Source organism: Pteropus alecto, unplaced genomic scaffold (assembly GCF_000325575.1).
Source record: "Pteropus alecto unplaced genomic scaffold, ASM32557v1 scaffold74, whole genome shotgun sequence".
Taxonomy (NCBI): domain Eukaryota; kingdom Metazoa; phylum Chordata; class Mammalia; order Chiroptera; family Pteropodidae; genus Pteropus; species Pteropus alecto.
Genome location: NW_006436291.1, coordinates 5,389,185 through 5,408,833, shown reverse-complemented (window position 1 = coordinate 5,408,833; position 19,649 = coordinate 5,389,185). Strand labels below are relative to the sequence as shown.

The following is a 19,649-nucleotide window of genomic DNA, read 5'->3' as shown; positions in this document are numbered from 1 at the left end:
AGCGGTGACGCCCCGCCCACTCGTTCTCAGCCTGTTCTCACCACCTCGGTGCCTGCAGGCAGCAGCTGGCCCCGCGGGGTCCGTTCTGGTTGACAGGGCTCCACCAGGCTGAGACACGCCACGGACAGGCCCGTTTCCTCCCTGTGGGCAGAGTGGGCCCGAGGGCGGGTACTGGGGTCCACGGCGACGTCCCTCCTCTGCCGCCCTCTGCCTGGGTGGAGTGCGCCCTTGCCCAGGCCTGGCCCTGGGTGCTGGTGGCCTCGAGGTCCAGTTCCAGAGTTCCAGCATCTCCGTGGTCCTGCCGGCGCGCCCCGCCGCGGGTGGGGGGGGTGCTGTGTGTCGTCGGCGCCCCGTGTGCAGGTCCCTGTGCATCGTGCCTTTCCTCTCATTTCCCCCGTCAGTTTTCACAAACACCGTGCTGTCCTCACTGCGTTCGTCGAAGCTGGCCAGCACCTCTCAGGGCCCGCCTCTGTCCCGGAGCTGACCCACGGGCCTCAGTCAGGCTGACGGGCACTAACCAGCACGTCAGCGACGCCCAGATGCGGCATACGTTCCATGCACCACGGGAAGAATCGCTAAAATGCGCCGCATTCAGACGTGTGTGAAAGTCGGGCAAACGCAGTGAGGTCCGAGTTCTGCCCTTCACTGCCCACGACGCTGGGCAGGGCCCTTTCCCCCTCATGTCTGTCGTTGTCTCTAGAATCGGGCAGTGAGGGCGCCCGCCTCCTGGGGTGTCATGCAGGGCACCTGGGAACTTTCCCTCAAAGGCTGCCCACAGCGGGCGGGGGCCAGAGCACAGCTGCCCCCTGACCGTTGTGATGCAGCATCTTTGGCTCACCCACAACCCCCCCAGGGCGGGTGATCTTCTCCCACATCCCGGGGCCCGCCTGCTGGCGGGGTGGGAGCTCTAGTCTGTGGCAAGTCCCTTCTTTGCCTTGGTTTACCTACCAGGGCTCAGAGTCCCTGGGTCTAGTCCAGCAAGTGCTTCTTTCTGCTGGGAGAGACTCCTGGTCCCAGCCGGAAGGTCAGCCAAGGTGGGGTTCTGGGGCCTGGGGCAAAGGGCGTCCAGTTGGCTAGCCCTCCCCTCACTCCAGCTCATTACCGTGTCCAGATGGGAGTCAGACCCCCCAGGAGACCAGAGGGCCCGCCAAGGCTCAGGGCAGAAAACACAAATAACTCCACCCCCGGGTGGCAGCCCAGCCACCACGGCCCACGTGCACGTGCCGCAAGGCCATGACTGGGGGTGTGGGGTACCCAGCCACAGCCCCTGGGAGGGATACAGGGCTGGGGGACAGCCTTAGAGTGATTGGGGCCCCTTATCATTGCACACAGAGCTGCCTGGTACCCCTCTACCCTAGGGCTCAGCCCTGGATGGTCACCTGCTGTGCCCCCGTCCCCTCCCCTGCTGGTGTCGGGCTCCAGGCTCCAGTCAGTCCCCTGGGGGGCCTCACTCCCCCTAGGTGGGAGGAAGGCGTGAGAGCAGCAGGTCACTTCTCATTTGCACGAAGACTCCATGAAGGAGGGTTTCCTCTGCCCCCCTCCCCCAACCTCCACCTGTGACAGATGAGCAGACAGACAGGGGTGGCCCAGGCACCCGAACCACCTGCTCCGACCCCAGGGGAGGTCCCAGCCAGCAAGCATGTCCCGTTCTCTTTCCTGGGGGCCGTGGGTCTCAGAGGGGCCTGGTGCGAAGACTCTTTAGGCCTGGGTTTTTATTTCAGTATTTTTCCCCCACGTGATTTTAAAGCAGAAGTCCCCGTCTGTGTGAGCTGGTTGGACAGCGGGAGGGCAGGTCTTTGCCATCGGTGACAGGAAGTGTCCCAGGCTGCTGGGTCCTCAACTGGGGCTCGGGGTCTCTGGGCTGGCTTGTACCAGGCAGGCCTCATGCTGAGGCTGGGCCCAGGCAGATGGAATTGAGGACAGGAGTTGGGGGACGTGGGGGCCGGGGGAGCCAATCGTCTGGTGTGCAGGGAAGGGGGACATAGTCCTGCGGGCTGAACCGACCTTTGTAGTGAGGACCGGGACCAAAGGCTGGAGCCGGTGGCCAGGCACTAAGCTAAGGCATCCAGGCAGGGAGGTGCAGGGCCTGGGTTCTTGCTTCTGTGACGACCTCCTTGCAGGCAGGGACCAGGTCAGTGTCCCGGCGAGGTGGAGGGCTCAGCAGACCTTGGCCGGATGAAGGCACAGGCTCGGGGGAAGAAGCTCAATTACAGTCAATTTCTCTGTAAGCAGCAGGACCCAGTGTTTTCTGGGAGGCACGTGGATGTCTTCCCGAGTCCAGGCCTGCCCCACCTGCCCGGCCTACCTCCGTGACCCAGGTCCCAAGCTGGCCTAGGGGACAGAGGTAGAAGCAGCCGGTCTGAGCTCTGTGGCCAACTCTGGTCTCCTGGCCACCCCACAATGAGGTCACTGACCCCTGGGCGCTTGCCAGCAGCCAGCTCAGGCCAGGAGGTCAATGGCTACCCCACTGGGCCCCAGCAAGCTGCCGTCTTGACAGTGTGCCCTCTGTCCCTTTCCTCCAGCTTCGTGAGCACAGCCCAGAGTTGGCATCACACTCAGTGGTGTCACCCGCCCGGTGCCAGTGCTCTGCATTCCCTTGGCCAGCCACTGGGTGTGCAGCCGTCTTTCCAAAACAATTAGGGACAAGGACGTGCGCCCCTCCCCGCACGGTCAACACTGAGGCCTCTGGTTTTGGGAGCCTCGGTGCAGCCCTGCCTTGGGGCAGACCGGTTCGGGAGGCGGCACTGACCGCTCAAGAACTCCTCAGGGAGAGGCTGCTCCTGTGTCCCTCGGCCCCTGGTGACCGGAAGGAGGTGCTGGCCCATGTGGGCCTGGGAGAGGGAGGCGGGTGTGGAGATGGGCCTGGCTGGGCCCCTCTGCCCGGAGTCTGGCCACAAAGACGGTCCCTGTGACGCTGTCCAGGCCCACGCACGGGTCGGCCTCATTCTCGCCTCTGCCACCCCCTCCTTCCCTCCTCTCCCGGGCATGACGGGAAGGGATAGCTAACGACGGGCAGCTCCCTGCCCGGATGGGGGCCTTTATTCATCCACTTGACAGCAGACACTTCCTGGGTGCCCGCTCTGGGCCAGGTCTCCGTGGGTGACCAGCAAGGGCAGGAAGCCTGGCCCCTCCATCTCAGCGGCCCAGGTCAGCAGGGCCCCAGCAGCATGGGGGTGGGAGAGAAATGCTGTGTGTTCTAAAGAGAGTGACTTGTCCTGTGGGGTGGAGCTTAGCGCTGGAGAGGGGAACAGTGGTTAGGCCCACACGGTCTTACAGGACGTGGAGGAGTTCGCAGGTGGAGCGGGGCCGAGTGCCCGTGCTATTCCAGGACGCAGTGCGGACAGGGTGTGGGAGGGCAGTGACCGTGGGGGGGGCAATGGGCCGTGCGTGCTGGGTGGCTGGCGTGGAGAGAGGGCATCTAGTTGGGGCAGACTCATCTACTGAGCTGAGGAACTAGGCTGTGGCACCAGCAATAGGGAGCCACAGCAGTTTACACAGTGGGGTTGCGGGAGCTGCAGGAGAGGGAAGGGGGAGCCAGTGGAGGGGAGGGAAGAGGGGATGGGACAGACTTCAGCAGAGGCTGGGGCGGGGGGAGGGTAGAAGCCATGCTGACTCCTGGCCAACCTCCCGATCCTACTGACGTGTGTCACAGCTCTGTGCCTCGCTGGGCTGGTGGCACCCACTTGAGGCTGCTGTGCATGCAGGGCCCAGCCACAGGCTCCAGGCTCAGCTGGAGACACCAGAACACTGCCCACGGGAGCCCAGAAGAGCCGAGAGAAGCCTGCTGGCCCTTCGGTGGGACAGCCGCCCTGGGGACCTGCCTCTGCCTCCACCTCTGGGGTGAGACCTGAGGAGGCCAGCAGGGGCAGGGTGAGAATCTAGCCTAATGTCCCTCTTTCTGGAAGCTTCCTTGACACCCTCAGGTCCCCCATAAATTCCCTCTGGCCCTGAGCTCTTTTCTTCCTGTCCCAGCCCTGCTCCTGACTATGAATGTGGAATTGGCCTCTGGGAGGCCAGAGGGCAGAGGGCATGATGGGAGGAAGCTGACCTTGCACTCTCGATCACACGTCCCTTCACGCTCAGAGCACCCCGAGGCAGCCAGGCTGCTTCACAGGCGAGGAAACTGGGGCTCAGGGATGTAAGAGACAGCTCATGGGGGGCAGAGCGGGGAGCCCACCTGCGTGGGCCTGGGGCAGGGGGGCGCCATGCCATGCGGGGAGCCCACCTGCGTGGGCCTGGGGCAGGGGAGGGGCCGCGCCGTGACCTGGGGTGTAGGGTGTGGGGGCAGAGGGGTGATCAGGGACACGTGGCCTGCAACAGGGCCACTGAGTCAGCGCTGGCCCCGTTCAGGGCCACGGCCAGGTTCTGCCTGCTGTCTGCCAGGAGCCTGGTGTCTGTCCCACCACCCCAGACGCTACGTGCATTTGGGGGAGCATTCTCCGTCTCTGTCTCCTGTGTCTGTGTCTGTCCCTGTCTACGTCTGTCTTTCTGGCCTCTTTCCCTCTGTCCCTCTGTGTCTCTGTCCGTCCCGCTCCCCCTCCGCGCCCCTCCCTCTGTGCGTCTCTCTGGCCCCCGCTCTCTCCCACCTTCTTTTGCTTCTGCTTTCTCCCCGTCTCTCTGCCTGTCTCTCTGACGCGGTTTCTCTTCCCTCCCTGCCTCCGTCTCTTTCTGTTTCTGTCACCCTGCCCTCCCTCCCTCCTCTCTCTTCCTTTGGACGTGTCTCTCCGGGTCCTTGTGTCTCTCCTCCCCACGTCCCTGCCCCATCTCGGGTCTCGAGGCCCCGCTGGCTCCCCTCACCCTTCCTTCCGCACATGGAGGACCAGTGGGCTCCCTCGGCCCCCTCTCCATCACCCACGCTGCGCTCACGCCCGAGGGCCTGCCTTTGCTGGGTTTCTTTCTTCAGCCTCCTTAGTGTACCATCTTTGAGGCTCCGTGGGTCCCAGGTCACTGTCCAGCATGGAGTGGGGTTCATTGGGCCGAGCGTAGCTGCTTCCGGAGCTCTGGGCCTTTGGGGCGGGCAAGCCCAGATCGAGTGCCCCCCACCCCCTGAGAGCCGCAGCCCACGGCAGCATCACATAATTAAGACATAAAAGTCCACAATTATCACTGTGTGTTGGCAAACACTGGCCGGCTGCTAATGCAGTCCTTTCTTTTAATGGATTCTCGAATTTAAATGACGTGTCATTAAACATAATCAGCCACGCACGCCGTTCGGCTGGGTGCCGTGTGTCGAGTGCGGCCGGCCAGAACCTCACTGCACGGCGTCTTCTTTTATGGGCAGGCATCTTCTTCCCTCTCGATGTTGAGTTCGTTTGACTGGGTAGTGACCCTGGCCCCAGGGTCCCGTGAAGGTGTTAGGGGCGGGGCGTCTGGGCGACTTGGTCGATAGCCTGGGTGGGGCCGTTTGCTGGGAGAAGCTTTGCTTCGCTTTGAGCGGTGGATACAATGCTGACCTCACTGTAGAGCTGAGAACAGCTGGGATGCCGACAGGGATGCTGGGAGGGGACACAGCGGGGTCCACACCCTGAAACCCGCCAGGCCGTCCCGCTCCCCCCGACAACCCACTCATAACGGGGGACAGGAGCACCCCAATACATCTGTGAGCGGGGCCCAGGGAAGCTGAGGGAAGCCCAAAGGGCACGTCCAGGACCACTGGGACTCCCGCACATAGGCCGCAGCACTGGAGCCAGCTCCTGGCCGCTTCCTTCAGGCTGTTGGGATGTCCCCAAAGGGTTCTGGCCCCAGCTCGCCAGCCCCTCCCATCCCAGTGCCCATGGCTGACCTCGCCTCACTCTGTCCGCCCTGTACCCCGTACACTGATGTGCATCCACAGATCCCGTCTGTCTGCCCGGCCTGGGCACAGGCACCCCCGACAGCTCGCAGAGTTCTCAGTAGTCATGGTAACGGTGCTGAGCACCTGGGTCAGACTGCTCCCCCAAGGGGTGACCGGTTTCCGACCGCTGCTCTGGGGAGACGGGCTGTGCCCATCCCTGAACCTGGTATAAATGGCCGTCCGATCTGGGTTCCCGTGTCTGGCTGCTCGCACGTCGTGGCACCGGTGGCGTGACGTCGGCCGGACTCTGCAGCGTGGAGAGGAGTTCGCGGTGGGTGCATTGTCACCGGCGTCCCAGCCCGTGCCTCGATCTGCCCGTGGGCGTGCGCGCAGTTTTCGCGTTTCTGTTTTTATGATGGAGGCTGCTCGGAGCATCCGGGATGTGTCCTTTGGTGAACGTGTGGCGTTTTGGTGGTATGCATACCTAGGAGCGGAACTGGCAGGCCACAAGTAGGTACCAACACGCAGGTTTCCACAGTGGCTGTGCCAGGTACAACCTTCCGATATTGACAAGTACGCACTTCAGCATGGGTGCAGGGGAATGGAAAGCTTAAGTCCCACGTCCACTAGACTGCTTGTGTCTGTGACGGCAAGAAATAAATAATCCCCTTACAATGCCTGCGCTGACATCAGTCATGCCTGCTTGAAGTGCTGCTCCAATGTGTGGTGGTGAGGGTCCCTGTCACCTCCACTTAGGGCCTCAGCAGCCCCTGGGGAGGTGGCCCCCAGGCCACGGGGCTGAAAACTCTTTAAGAGAGGCACCGTTGCCCATGACAGCCACGTTAGGGGGAAGTGCTTTGCAGAAACCAGACACTGGCGTTTGGGATGCTGTCAGACCAGCTTTAACCATGTCCATCCAGACCGGGTCTGGTGCTGCCACAGGGGTGCCTGGCTGCTGGGAAGCTCCGGCCAGACCTTGGGAGGTGGGAGCAGCAGGCCCTCAGCTGTCTCCCCGCCCCCCACCCAGGGAGATCCAGCCCACGAGCGTGGGGAGGGGCCTTCCTGTCACCAGGACCTGACTCTCCAGCTCACAGCACCCCAGGCTGCTCATGGCCTGGGGGACAAGGTCCCAGTGCCTGCTCCTACTGTCCAGACTCTCCAGATGTCCCCGGGAGCCCATCCTGAGCTCCCCTGCCTCTCCCTGTGTCACCTGGAGCCCCACTGAACTGCAGGCCTCAGCCCATGGCCCAAGGCCCCTCCTCCGCCAAGCTCCGTGCGGGGCGCCCTTGGTGCCACGTGGACCGTCTGCATTTATTGCGTGGTCTCACTGCCCTTGTCCTCGGCCTCCAGCTAGACCTCGGGGAATGTCTGGGAGGTTCTGGCCCCCCAAATCCCAGTCAGAAGCGGCTCTACCAGGAGCCCTTCTCTGTTGGGCAGGAGTGGCCTTACCGGGCACCGACCAGTTAGCACGCGGGCTGCCTGGGGTTTGGGCAGGAAGGAGTTCAGCCCACAGTCAAGCTCATGGTCCTGCTCTCAAGGGTGTTATGTTGGCAGCACGGACAGAGCAGGGGCCATCGGTCACTCTGCCGCAGAGCTCTGAGCAGGGAACGGGTTTTGGGAGGTCCCAGGTGGAGGGAGCAGTCCGGGGGGAGGTGTGTGTGTCCTGAGTGAGGGTGGCTGGGACTGGGGTGCGGGGAGGGAGGGGGACAGCTGTCAACCAAAGACTGCCTGACCTGGCCATGCTAGATGCTGGGAGGCAGCGGCTTCAGAGGAGTCAGCATGGGGTCACCGACTGACTAACGGCTGCTCTGCTCTGCAGGCCCAGTGACGAGCGCCATCCGGAGGTGAAGGCTGATGGGTACGTGGACAACCTCGCAGAGGCTGTGGACCTGCTGCTGCAGCACGCGGACAAGTGACGGGCCTTCTGGGAGGCCCCCCGGCTTCTGCCACCCCGTCCCCGGTGCCCAGACCACCACGGTCCTGCCCTCTGTCCCCCACAGGCAGGAAAGAGGGCGCCAGCCATAGCTGTGGCTGCCCTGCCCCCGGCCTGAGCTGGCCAGCCCCTTCCTGTCTCCCTCTGCTGGCCCCACCCCCATGCCCCAGTCACGTGGCTCAGTCTCCCAGGAGGAGTTTGCTCCCTCCCCGATGGCCTGCTCCCCAGTCCGCCCTGCCCTAGTGAAGTCAGGAGGGTGGGACAGGAGGGCCAGCGGTGCTCTGGGATTGTCCCAAACCCATGCCCTCTCCATGAGCCCCCCTGGTCACACAGATGCCCTACTAGCCAGACTCTGAGCATTTCCCATGGCCTCGTCATCAAACACGCTTCATGTCGTGTGAGGAGCCTGGAGGAGACAGGCCTCCCATGCACAGTCCATGCAGCCCCGAGCTGAGCCAGCTCCCTTGGGAACTGCCCAGCGCCCCGTCCCACCCCTAGCCCCCACCTGGAGTCAGCGCCCACGTAGCACTCTGCCCCCCACACCAACACCTTCCTGTCCCCAGAAGAAGTCACCTTTGGAGCCAAAAGCTGGGGCATCCCCCAGGGGCACTTGGAAGACCACGTGCTGAAAAGCAAGAGTGTGACTCTCTGGGATCAAGGTCGCAGGCGCGGAGGGCGCTCTCTGGAGCTGTAACTCGAGGGACTGGGGTGCGTCCTGCCCAGTGCGTGCGGGCGGAAACCAACATTTAAACACACCGCCCTGACCTGCAGCCCACTCAGGCCTTACCCGCCGAGGCCCCGGGGCGGGGGTGTGGGCAGGTCCTGCCATGTGCTTGAACTGCTGAACGACCGAGAGCCAGGCCCTGATGCGCCAAACCTGCCCCAAACCCTTCATTTAACAGATGGGGGAACCGAGGCCCTCAAGAAACAGGGAGCCGCCCTAGGCCCTGAGAGGACAGGGTGGACAGGGCGGACATCGACCTTCCCTCCGCAGCAGCCCCGAGGCCGGCGGCGGGAGCCGCATGCTCCCCGAATTCCCTCAGCCCAGTTCAGGTTTCAGGCAGTCAGCTGAACAGATACCTGAATTGCTCTGTCTCTCCCCAAATCGATCCTGGCAGACAACTTCTCATAAAAGAAGTCCTGGGCCCTCCAAGACAGGATTCACACTGAACAAGGGGCTGACGATGCAGAGCACTGGGCTCTGTGTGGTCCCCAGGCCTCCGCGCCAGCCAGCCACCATCAGACCGGGGTCCGGAGGGCTGGTGGTGGCTGCCTTGTCATCAGGATGCAGTGCGGCCGGGCCGGTGTCACAGGCCTGCAGGGGAGGGGGGTGTTGGGCCTATTCACTGGGAAATATGCAAAACGCCCTCATCACAGCTTGCAGGGGTCCAGATGGTGGCTGTGCTCACGGGGCTGGGGGAGACTACGGGGGGGACCTGCCCCAGCTGAGTGGCTTCCTTTCCTCCCTCCCTTTCCGTGGCTGCCCGTGCCTGGTGTCCCCGGCAGGAGCCCACAGCCAGGCAGCGTCTCACTGGAGGACAGACGCTGGTGTTCTCTCCACGGACAGGTGGAGTCGCCTCTGGCAAGCTGCTGCCCAACAGTGGGGACAGCGAGGGTGTCGGGGGGACAGTGCCAGAGGGACACAGATGCAGACCCTGCTTTGTCCGGGAAGAGAACACGGTGCCTCCTCCCCCAGCTGTGGGTTCAGTGTGGCCGGCATCTCCCCTTCTGACGGAGGAGGAAACTGAGGCGAGGAGAGCGAGCAACTCGCCTGTGGGCTGACCGCTGGTCAGGGCAGAGCTGAGGCACGGATCAAGGTCTGATCCTGCATCCATGCCCCTTCTAGTTCCTTCCACAATCCCATGGAGGCGGCTTCTGGTGGCCTCAGTGTGGGAGGGCATGTAACCCCTGAGCCTCAGCTACCCCTTTCCTTAGCAGGCATGCACTGAGCCCTGTGGGGAACCGGGCCTTACCGGGTGCCCTGTCGCTTGGCTGGGGATGGTCAGTGGCCCCTGTCTTGCTGCTACCGAGGTGACCGTGCTGCCCAGAAGCAGGAGGACCTCCCTCACCCGTGGCCTTCCAGCTGCCTGGCTCGGCCCTCTGCAGACCCTCCTTCCACGACCCCAAACAGGGCGGGCAGAGTTCTCGGGCCGGAGCTGGACAGAGCCACTGGCCACAGCGGGGCTGGAGCTCAGGGATGACGCAGGGTGGGAGCGAGGCCGAGTCTGGCCCTCACGCCAGGTGGCTGCCCACCGCCGGGCCCACCGGCTCAGCGCTCCTCCTTCAGATCAGGTCACCGAGGTCCTTCGAAGGCCCAGGAGGGCCACGTTCCTTCCCTCTGGTCCCACCCCTCAGGGGAGGGTCAGGGGGTCGCCAGGTGGGAAGGGCACAGAAGTGGGTGTGTGTGTGGGGGGAGGGGGTGCTCATGGTTCTACACCCCCAATGTTACTATCCACGGCTCTGGTTTTCCCTCAGAATTGACCCAGTTGAGATAATAAACATTGGGCACCTGGTATTATCTCGAGTTTTCTTAAGGTTGGATTTTTCTTTTAGATTATAAAGCAGTAAGTATGACTATAGGCAATTCCACAGAAGAGCATAAGAAGGAACCAGAATCGCTCCGCTGGGGGCAGCTCCTTCTGGCCCTTTCCACGTGGAGACGGCGTTTTAATGCGGTCTGCGTTGCACTGCGCGTCTAGGAACCAGAATCGCTCCGCTGGGGGCAGCTCCTTCCGGCCCTTTCCACGTGGAGACGGCATTTTTAATGCGGTCTGCGTTGCACTGCGCGTCTGCTGTGCCCTGTGCCCTGGGCAGCGTCCTGGCTCCCGCAGATCTCGAGGGGCAGGAGGGCGTGGCAGTCAGTTTGTCCTGCCCTGGGGGAGACACCAGGGGTGACAAGCAGGTGGCCGTCGCTGGGCGGGCTGAGCTGGAGAGCAGATGCTGCTCACCTCGGGCTGCAGCCCCACCAGGGACCTCATCCGAGGGGGGCAGGTAAGGGATTTTCGGGGGCTAGGGGTCCATCGAGGGCCACGTGTGTGCTCTCCTCAGCCATGGGACACGTGGGGACCACCGTGCTTCTGGGTCCCTGGGTCCCTGGGTCTTGCTGCTATGAGGCTGCCTGGGGAGGGGGTGGGGCTCCCCGCACCCTCAGCTTCGGCCACAGCAGCTTTGCTTCACCTGTTTCACGGACCAGGCGTTCACAGACCGTTTTGTTTGAAGAGACCTGAGCTATAGAAAACAGGCTGAGTCCAAGGAGCGGTCTGGTGCCTCATCCCCAGAGGGGCAGCCCCGGGACCTGGAGTCCCAGCCGCACTGGCGCGATGGCCTCTTCACACCTGCCAGGGCTGCACACATCCTGGTCTCCCGAGCTTCGTTAGCTGCAGTCTCCAATTTGGAGGGTCAGGCCCAGGGACCGTGGGCCCTGAGCCCTCGCTGGGCTGAGCTGTGTGTCCCGGTGTCCCCCAGGCCCAGGCAGTGCAAGTGGGTGCCACCCTGTCTTCCATGGGACATAGGGCCCAGCCTATGCCACCCTGTGGCTGTGCTGGTGGGCGGGGGGGTCCTGCAGGGCTTCGGGCCGGCCTGGGAGTCCGCAGCAGTGTGGCCCGGAGCAAGCTGCACGTGCCCATGCCTGTCGGTGGTGCTGAGGGTCGAGCTGACGTGTTCACTGGGACTCAGAAGTTTCTCCACAGCTCTGGACTCGGACATCACAGAGGAGTGTCCCTGCTTGCTGTCCTGGGTTACAGAGGGGATGTCCCCATCTGCTGTCCTGGGTTACAGAAGGGGTATCCTTGCCTGCTGTCCTAAGGTCCCTGGCTCTCGGCTGCAGTGAGGAGCTGGGCCCCTGCACCCCGTACCCCACACTGCCCTGGGCACTGGGCTGCCCAGAGTGCCTCTAGAAGGGGATCTCCCTGTGACCACAGCTGAGGCCCAGCCATCGCCATCCCCCCGCCCCATGGTCACTCACCCCCTGCATCTGAGCCTCTTGACGACTCTGAGGTGTCTGCTACCTCCCTTTTACACACCTGACCCTGCGGCTTGGAGGGGACAGAAAGGCCCAGGCCCTGCTCCTGCCACAGACGGAGGGTGGCCCCGCGGACTCTGCACCCGACAGAAACCAGACAGCCAGCTCTGGTGGTTGGATATTGAACCAGGAAGCTTTATTTACACAGTAAAAGTAACAAGCAAATTCCTGAGACTAGAGCGGCTCCTAGTGCAAGTCGTGGCCTGTGTGGGGCCTGTGAGGGGCGCGGTGGGCGATGCAGGCCTGGCGCCCTCGGCACAGAGGTTGCTCCCCGGACGGGGGCCCGGCCCAACCCCACACGCGCTGGCTGCCACCCTTCCTGAAGCATGTCCGTTGTGGAAAGCACACTACAGCCCAGGAGCAGCCCCCGCGTGTCACAGGGCCCCCAGCCCCACGCACTGAAAACACGGTTTATTTGCCAGAGAGACTATGCTAGAAGGTCAGACTACCCTACCTAGGCTACAAGATCTCTCCTGTGTCTGGGAGTTTTAAAAAATCTTTTTCTCTCCTTTTCTCTTTAAAGAGGCAAGGTTTTCTGTGACTGGCACCGGTGGGCGAGGCGGGGGTGGTGTTTGACCGTGTGGCTCTGGCAAGAGGCGGCCCCACTGCCGACACGGAGCAGAGTGACTGGGCGGCACCAGCAGGCCCGGACCGGGCTGCCGAGCCCGTGTCTGGGGGCTGCTCACGCCCCAGGCGCAGAGCCCGAAGCGGTCATCACTTAGGTGACCGGTCCTGAGGTCACAGTGCACGACCTTAACCTCACGGGCAGACACGGAGATGCCAAGCCTGAGCCACAGCAGGGCACGCAGGGCACTCAATGCCATGGACGCTGCTCAGGCCGTGCCCTGGGTGCCCTCGGGCAGCATCGGCCGGCGTGTGGGAAACCAGGCCACCCACACGAGGAGACCCGTTTGGACGTTTGGGTCCAAACGTGGCTCTCTGTGTTTTTTTATAATGTGAGCTTTTCCTTTATTAAAATTTTCTTTCAGCATACAAATTCACAAAACTTTCCTGTTACAAAAATTCTGTTGAAAAGTAAGGCTTTCTGAGAATGGATATCCATATGTACGGTCAGAACGAGCTCCCCGTGGCGCCTGGGGCCCTGGGCCGGCCCGGGCCCCCACCGCGAGTAAGGCAAGAGGGTTTGCAGCAACGTGGACGGTGAGGCTGCGGGCCTGAGCCCAGCCCGGCCTCCACGGCAGATGGCAGCCTGTCAGCCCAGCAGTTTAGGGGGTGCGCCTTCGGACTGAGGGGGTGCCATATGCCAGGAAGCCTGTCCTCCCCACCCAGCTCCCCAAGAGCCAGACCCTGCTCTTGCCCCTCAGGGCCCCAGCGGGCAGCTGGGCGGGTGGTCTGGCACAGCCCTCCCTCCTGGCTCTGAACTTCCTCCGTCTCCACTCAGAGGCAGGAGTTCATGGGCATCGGCCACAAGGCAGGGCCCCGACAGAAGTGAGGCTCCTGCAGGGTGTGCCTGCCAGCCCACCTATGGCCCCTGGGGACAGTCACATGGGATCAGAGGGAACCTCCCGGGTGAGCCTCCATGAGTTCTAAGACGGCTGGTGCCAGCCGGGTAGCACAGAATGTGCCTCTGAGCCACGTGGCAGCACCTTCTAGATATAGTCTTCTCTCTCCGGGCAAGACGAACCACCTGCAGGCTTTCTCCCTCTGAGCAGAAGGGCCACCCGCCATCTCTCCCCTCGTCACTGCTGCTGCGGGCTTGGGCCAGGAGCTTCGGTGGGGCCAGGTCAGCCACGAGGGGCCTAAGGAGGCTGGAAAGGGCCGAACCCTGCCTTGGGCTAGGATCCCTTCTGCCCGCAAGTGCCCTGAGGCTGGGCTTGCGGGTCAATAGGACCAGCTTGGGGGGAGGTGGCCCACAAGTCCAAAGACAGGTCACCTGTGACACCCACCTCATGTGCTTCCCCTCCTGGCACCAAGGAAAGGCACCGTCCTGGCCCAAAGCCCACCCCTCACTGCAGTGTGGACCAGGGGTGGGGCCCTGCCTGCTTCCATAGGAAGGACCGCTGTGGAGGCCATGGTCCCTCTGTGGCCACTCCTGGTGTGGGCCAGGTGCCACCTCCCGCCTCAGGCTTTGTGAGGACACGAAGCACCGGCGTGTGCTCTCCGAATTCATACACTGCCACTGTCACCCAACACCTGCCCCAGCCCCCTCTGAATTACCTCTAAGAAGACGTGGCCACCACAGCCCGCAAGTACAGACTGGGCGAGACCGTCTACCCAGAGCCCCTAGCTCTCTGGTTTGGCCCTCCAGGGGACGTTTGCCTGGTGGGAGCCACTGAGGCGAAGCCGGTTCACGCCCCAGGCCCTGCCCGGTGCCCACGCACCCATCATCTCTCCAATCGCCGGCTTCGACACCATCTCCGAGGCCACTGACTCGGGGTTTTCTGCAAGCATCTTATATCTTATGGCTGATCTGTAGGAAAAGACACCTATAAATCAGAACCTGAGCCACCACACTTTTGATATGAAAAAGTGAAGGTTTAAGTAAAGCTTCCCAAATTGGGTCTCTCTTTAGGGGAAAAGTGAGGCATTTGCTCTTAAGAGCAGAGCAGACGCAGAGTGGCTATGACCGTGCCGCCGCCACGTGTCCGGCAACTCCGGAGAGCGCCGCGGTGGACTTTCAGCTTTTGGGAGAAGGGGCCACTCGCTCATGAGCCGACCCAGCTGCTACCGTCTGTGTGAGATGCCGAGTTTGCTGAAAAACCCATATTCCAAGAGAGCAGCACCCACGGGACACGTCTGCAACCAAGCCGGACAGGAGCCACCGGAGTGCACAACCGCGGGGCAGGGCTCCACGTCACCACCACCGGGGCGTCTACCAGGGGCACGAGGCGCTGGGGAGGGTGCAGTGTGCTTCCCGGTGAGGCCGGAGCAAGAAGGCAGCCCTGGAAAAGCTCTGCTCGCCCAGCTGACCGCACACAGGCCTGTCTCGAGGCAGAGGGGCCACCTCGACGGAAGCGCACAGTCCCCACCGCCAGTGAGAACGTGCCTGGAATACTGCAGGGGTCTTGAAGGCTCTCGACCTAGGTCCTCCCAGAACGGCCGGCAGACATCCCCCACCCCTGACAGGTGCACAGGACCTGGGTTTGCAGACCTGCTCATAGCTCCTACCTCCTTTTAAGAGGTCGCCTTTTTATGATGACGTCTCTCCACCCTCCTGAATCGACTAAGCGCCTCACTCAGTGACAGGTGAGCCACGGAGAATGGCCGCCATCTGCCAACCCTGCCAAGGTGGCCCCAGAGTGGCAGAGAGCCACAGGGTCAGGCTCCCCACACACGGGAGAGGAAAGTGGGTCTATCCAGGCAACAGAACCAAAAGTCTACTTAATGCAGATGGCCTCTAACAGGTACCCCAAGTTGTTCCTTGAGCCCCAGACGTGGAGGGCCACCCCAGCACTCCTGGGCCCCTGCCGCTCACACTTGGGATTAAGGCCAGACAGTTGGGGTGTTACTACAGGAGGTCACTCCAGCACCTCCCGACCCTGCCCAAGCCCGAAGCGGGGAGACCTGGGAGCAAAGGCACGGAATAAAACTGAGTGAAAGGAACTGTGGGGCCGACCCCCCAAACTGAACCTGAGCAGGAGGCCAAGAAGGGCCTTGACACCACCAGATGGGCCTGAGCATGCGGAGCAGGGCCACGGGGCTGCCCAGCAGGGGCGGCCGGGGAGCTCGCGGCCGAGGTCCCACGAGGAGGGGGGGGAGACCCACCCGAGCAGCTGCTCTGGCGGCCGCAGCAGCTCGGGGGCCGTGGCTGCCATGCCGGCGAGAGGCCGAGGCGTCGCGCCATGTGGCACGGGCCCCTGCGGGGGGCCGGCCTCCCGGGGCGTGGGTGGGCTCACTCCCTGGCACCTGGCGCCTTCCAGGGAGGTCAGGCCCAGGAGTGGGGCTCCCCGCGTTGGTGACCACCTCGTGCCTGGAGGGAAGCCGTCGAACTTGATGTGCCCCCACTCCCGACCAGGGGCCCGCGGCCCACCTCAGTTGTTCTCTATCTGTTCAATGTCCAGCTCACCGTCCAGGGAGCAGGGGCTGCCCCCAGCAACCCCGCGGTCCCGCCAGGCTGAGGCCGGCTCCCCACCCCTGCCGCAGCCCTCGTCCAGGGTGCACCCGTCCGACTCCTCGCTGTACAGCTCCTCCTTGTAGGCCAGGTGCTCATCGAAGGACGGGGGCGGAGGCTCAGGGACTGGGGTCCCGGCGGGGGTCCTGCCCCCGGGGCCGGAGGCCGAGAGCAGGGCGGTCCAGGACCTGGTGCTGCTGACGTGGAGGGCGAAGGGGCTGTGGGGGCCGCAGTCCTCCATCCCCGCGCTCAGGCAGCTGAGGCTGCTGAAGGTCTGACAGTTCTGTGGGGAGACAGACACGCACGTCAGTGAGGTCACGCCCCCCCCCAGGACCCAAGGACCACATGACCCCCGACCCAGGCCGAACGCGGGGTCTGCCTGGCGGTAGACGACCACCCACATTCTGGACTCTCCACTGTCCAGGCAAGGAAAGGGACCATGGGCCACTCGTGAGTAAACACCCTTGGCCAACCAAGACCATGTTAATAAAGAAATGCAAAATCTGGTCATCTGCCTATTGAGTGGCAAAGAGCACGGCTTGGTAGTAGCCTGTTCGGGGCCGTTGGAAGGGCTCAGAGCCCTCCCCCCACCCTCCTGCAGGGTGAGCAGGTGACCCGGTGATCGAGGGCCGAGTCCTTCAGGCAGTCGCACTTCTAGGGCTTTATGTCGAGAAAACAACGAGGGGGCATGGAGAAATTCCGCTGCCCACTATTCCCCACACACGGCTCAGCTGAGGAGCGGGGAGTAACCTCAGCCCCCCACGAGCTCTAAAAGCCTGCGTTTTCAGACGAGGAAGGTTCTCGAGCCATTCAGAGGACGCTGCCAGAGCGAATGGGAACACTCGCCATGACCGGGAGGGGGGCGGGGCCGCGACGGCTCAGCTGGAGTCGGACCCGCTGCTCAGGGCATCCACTCAGGGAGCTGGGTTACCCAGGTTACCCAGGGCCCCACCTGGAGATGCTGAGACTCTGGGCGGGGGGAGAAAGGTCCTCAACGGGCACTGGTGGATGCTGCAGGGCTGCTGGGGTGGCCGGGCTCACCAGCCGAGGGCCTTGGGCAGCGCCCTCAGCCTCCCTAGGCCTCAGCCGTAAGAGCCGGCAGTGGGCCCCGAGACCCCAGTGAGAGTGTGTGGCTGTCAAGAGCTCCCCGCCTGCAGGGCTAGTCACGAGTATGCGTCGAAGGGCCCTGTGTTTGGTGTAATGCTCTGCTGTTGCCACCTTGAAATTTTTTTAAAAGGCCCTGCATTTTGTTTTGCACGGGGCTCATGACTTATGTAGCGGGTCCTGCATGTAAAGCTCGTTACCTTTGCTCTCCGAGTTTAAAAATAAAAGAGCCCCCCATCCCCCATCATGTGCTGCCTCTGTGTAGGGTTGGCCTGGGGCCTGCCTGAGCAGCGGGTGCAACTTGAACACGACCCAAGGGTGCTCGAGCCACCTGCTCACAGAAGGAGGCAGGCCCAGCACCGTGCACAAGTGAGTTCGGTTAAACACCTGCGTTCACAGCAGAGCATGAAACTGGGATGGGGCTGTGACAGCAAGAGGCACCCATGGCCCAGCCCTGGAGATGCCCAACAGGACCAGTCGCAGGGCGGTCCTGTGGAAGGCAGGGGCAGTGAGGCCAGGGACCTGGAGCTCCATGAGCCTGCGCAGGCCAAGGTCACAGGCCTGTCCCAAGGGCCCTGGTCGTTTCACAGGCGAGTGTTTATGTGTCACTTTGAAATAAAGATGACCACCAGCTGTCATGAGGAACAAGCTGCAGAAACGGGCTCTGCAAACAGAAAATAAAAGGCGCTCTCTCTGGGGGAAAGCGGCTGTGCCTGTTGTGCACGCGCTCATTGTTCCAGAATGTTCCACGGAGGAAACTGTTCTGATGGCTTTGCTTTTCTTGGAATCTTTTGATTCACTGAGAAAGGTGAAGCCTGGGGTGGTGGGGGTGGGCGGGGGGACTGTGGGAAAGGGCTCTGGGGACTGAGGAGAGAAGGGCTGGGCCACTGATGAGACCCAAGATGCCGGCTCAGGCCGAGGCAGGAGCCCAGGCGACAGGCGACAGGCCGAGGACCCCACAGTCCCCAGACCTGGGCCGCCATGGGGTTCGACGAATCCTGCCCCAGTGTGCACAGAGGACGTCCCCTCCCCTGACAGAGTAGAGGGCGGCAGACGCTCCGCATGCAACACGGACTTTCCCAGGTCAGAGCACAAGCCTGACGCTGGGCGGGCGGAAGCCCCACGCGCCTGCGCTGGAGGATCTCTGAGGTCCCTCCTGCCTCCCAGCCACGGTCTGGCCTGGCCGAGACCTGTGCCAGGGCACGAGAAAGAGAGAAGATGGCCCAGCCCAGGCAGGGGCGTCAAAGCCTGGCCTCAGCCTGTGTTCCCGTTCTCGCCGGCCCAGGTGGTCCAGGTTCAAGGCCAGGAGGTACCATGGAACTCCAGGGCCCAGGGAACCAGATCTGCCCCTCCCGGAAGTGGATGTTTGCCCCATGGAAGTGGCAGTGGGTAAGAAAACTCCTGTGACAAATAACAACATCCCATGTAAGTCCGATGGCTACAACTGGGTCACAGGTGATGCCAAGACACTGATGCCCTCAGCCTGGGGGACGGGGCCCCACGTCTGTTTGCCCAGCACGCTGAACACCTGAACTGGTGTCGCCGTCTCCTGGGAGCTATAACATGGGGACGGTGGGAAGCACCGTCAGGGCATAAACCTGAACAGGAAACACTCCTGGGTCTGCCACTGTGCTCCTCCGATCGTCCTGCCTGACCTTGTGCTTTAAACTACCTACAGGCAGGGAGACTGACGTGTGTCTGGGCACTCGTCACGTCCAACCTTAGCCACACTGATGGAAGGTGCTGGAGACCCCAGTTTGCTGGGACTTTTCAGAGATGTAGCTTTGGCCTCAAGTGTGCCCCAGAGAGAGCTGAGGTCAGACAAGCTGTTACGGATCCAGGCTCTGTGCTGCATGGGCATCATGGCTTCAGAAAAGACCCAACATCTGACCCTCCATCCTCTGGGCCTTTGCCCACTTGCTGAATGAGGGGTGGGTCAAGGGCACCCAGGGCCGCCCCCCGCTCTGGCTGTCTGGAATAACTGGGTCCTTGCTTTGCAGCAGGGTGAGAAGCTGCAAGGTTTGGCTGGTGAATGCCACCACAAGCTAACCCCAGGATGCTGCCGAACCCACCACCAATAGTCCTCAAAGCACCTGCTCCTTGGCTGCAAAGCCAGTGTCACCTTGAAAATTCTGTTGACACAAAACTCAACCACAGTGAAAACCAAAACCCGCTCGCTGAATGCCCCAGGTGGTGGCACACCCCACCTGCCACGGAGGGACGCGAAGGCCACAGTGGGGCAGTGTGTGCCCTGCCCAGACTCCAGCTCCAGTGAGCCCGCCCCACTTGGACATCCAGGGGCTGGCCCATGCCCAGGCCCTTCAGCTGCCCTGTGCCCACCACGCCCTGGGGCAGGGCCATGCCCAGCCTCCCCAGCAGCTCCCACTTCCCAAAAGCCCAGCTCTCACCACACAAGCAATACTTCATGGGCCTGCTGGGGGCCTGGAGGCCGGCGTGTCCTCAACAGTGTCTGGGAAAGCTGCAAAGCTGCTTTAAGTTCAAAGCGGCATGTCAATACATCGTTCTAGGTGAAGTGGCTGCTCCAGGAAAAACTGTCCCTTGCCTCAAACACTGTCCTCTGGAGGCCCAGCCCTGGCCCAGGAATGGGCTGCCTATGCGAGCCCAGCCCTGCCCGAGTAATGAAGCTCGGACAGAACCGTCCATGTGGCCCCAGGCTAGTGGCTAGACACTGGTCAGCACCCCAGTCCTGGAGTCTGGGGAGACTCAGAAATGGAGTCCCTGAAAC

At 62.7% G+C, this 19,649-nt stretch overlaps 2 protein-coding genes across 3 annotated transcripts in view; one reads left to right on the top strand and one right to left on the bottom strand.

The window, feature by feature from the left end:
- LHPP (phospholysine phosphohistidine inorganic pyrophosphate phosphatase) overlaps positions 1-10,221 on the top strand; it is a 121,001-nt gene extending 110,780 nt beyond the window's left edge. For both annotated transcript variants that reach the window (XM_025047536.1, XM_006912871.3), the window contains one exon: positions 7,593-10,221. In XM_025047536.1, the coding sequence (XP_024903304.1) occupies positions 7,593-7,601 (9 nt within the window). In that variant the 3' untranslated portion in view covers positions 7,602-10,221. The remainder of the gene's footprint in view (positions 1-7,592) is intronic.
- Positions 10,222-11,841: 1,620 nt separating this feature from the next.
- FAM53B (family with sequence similarity 53 member B) overlaps positions 11,842-19,649 on the bottom strand; it is a 73,242-nt gene continuing 65,434 nt past the window's right edge. The window contains exon 4 of the mRNA XM_006912868.3: positions 11,842-16,082. Coding sequence (XP_006912930.2) covers positions 15,720-16,082 — 363 coding nt within the window. The 3' untranslated portion in view covers positions 11,842-15,719. The remainder of the gene's footprint in view (positions 16,083-19,649) is intronic.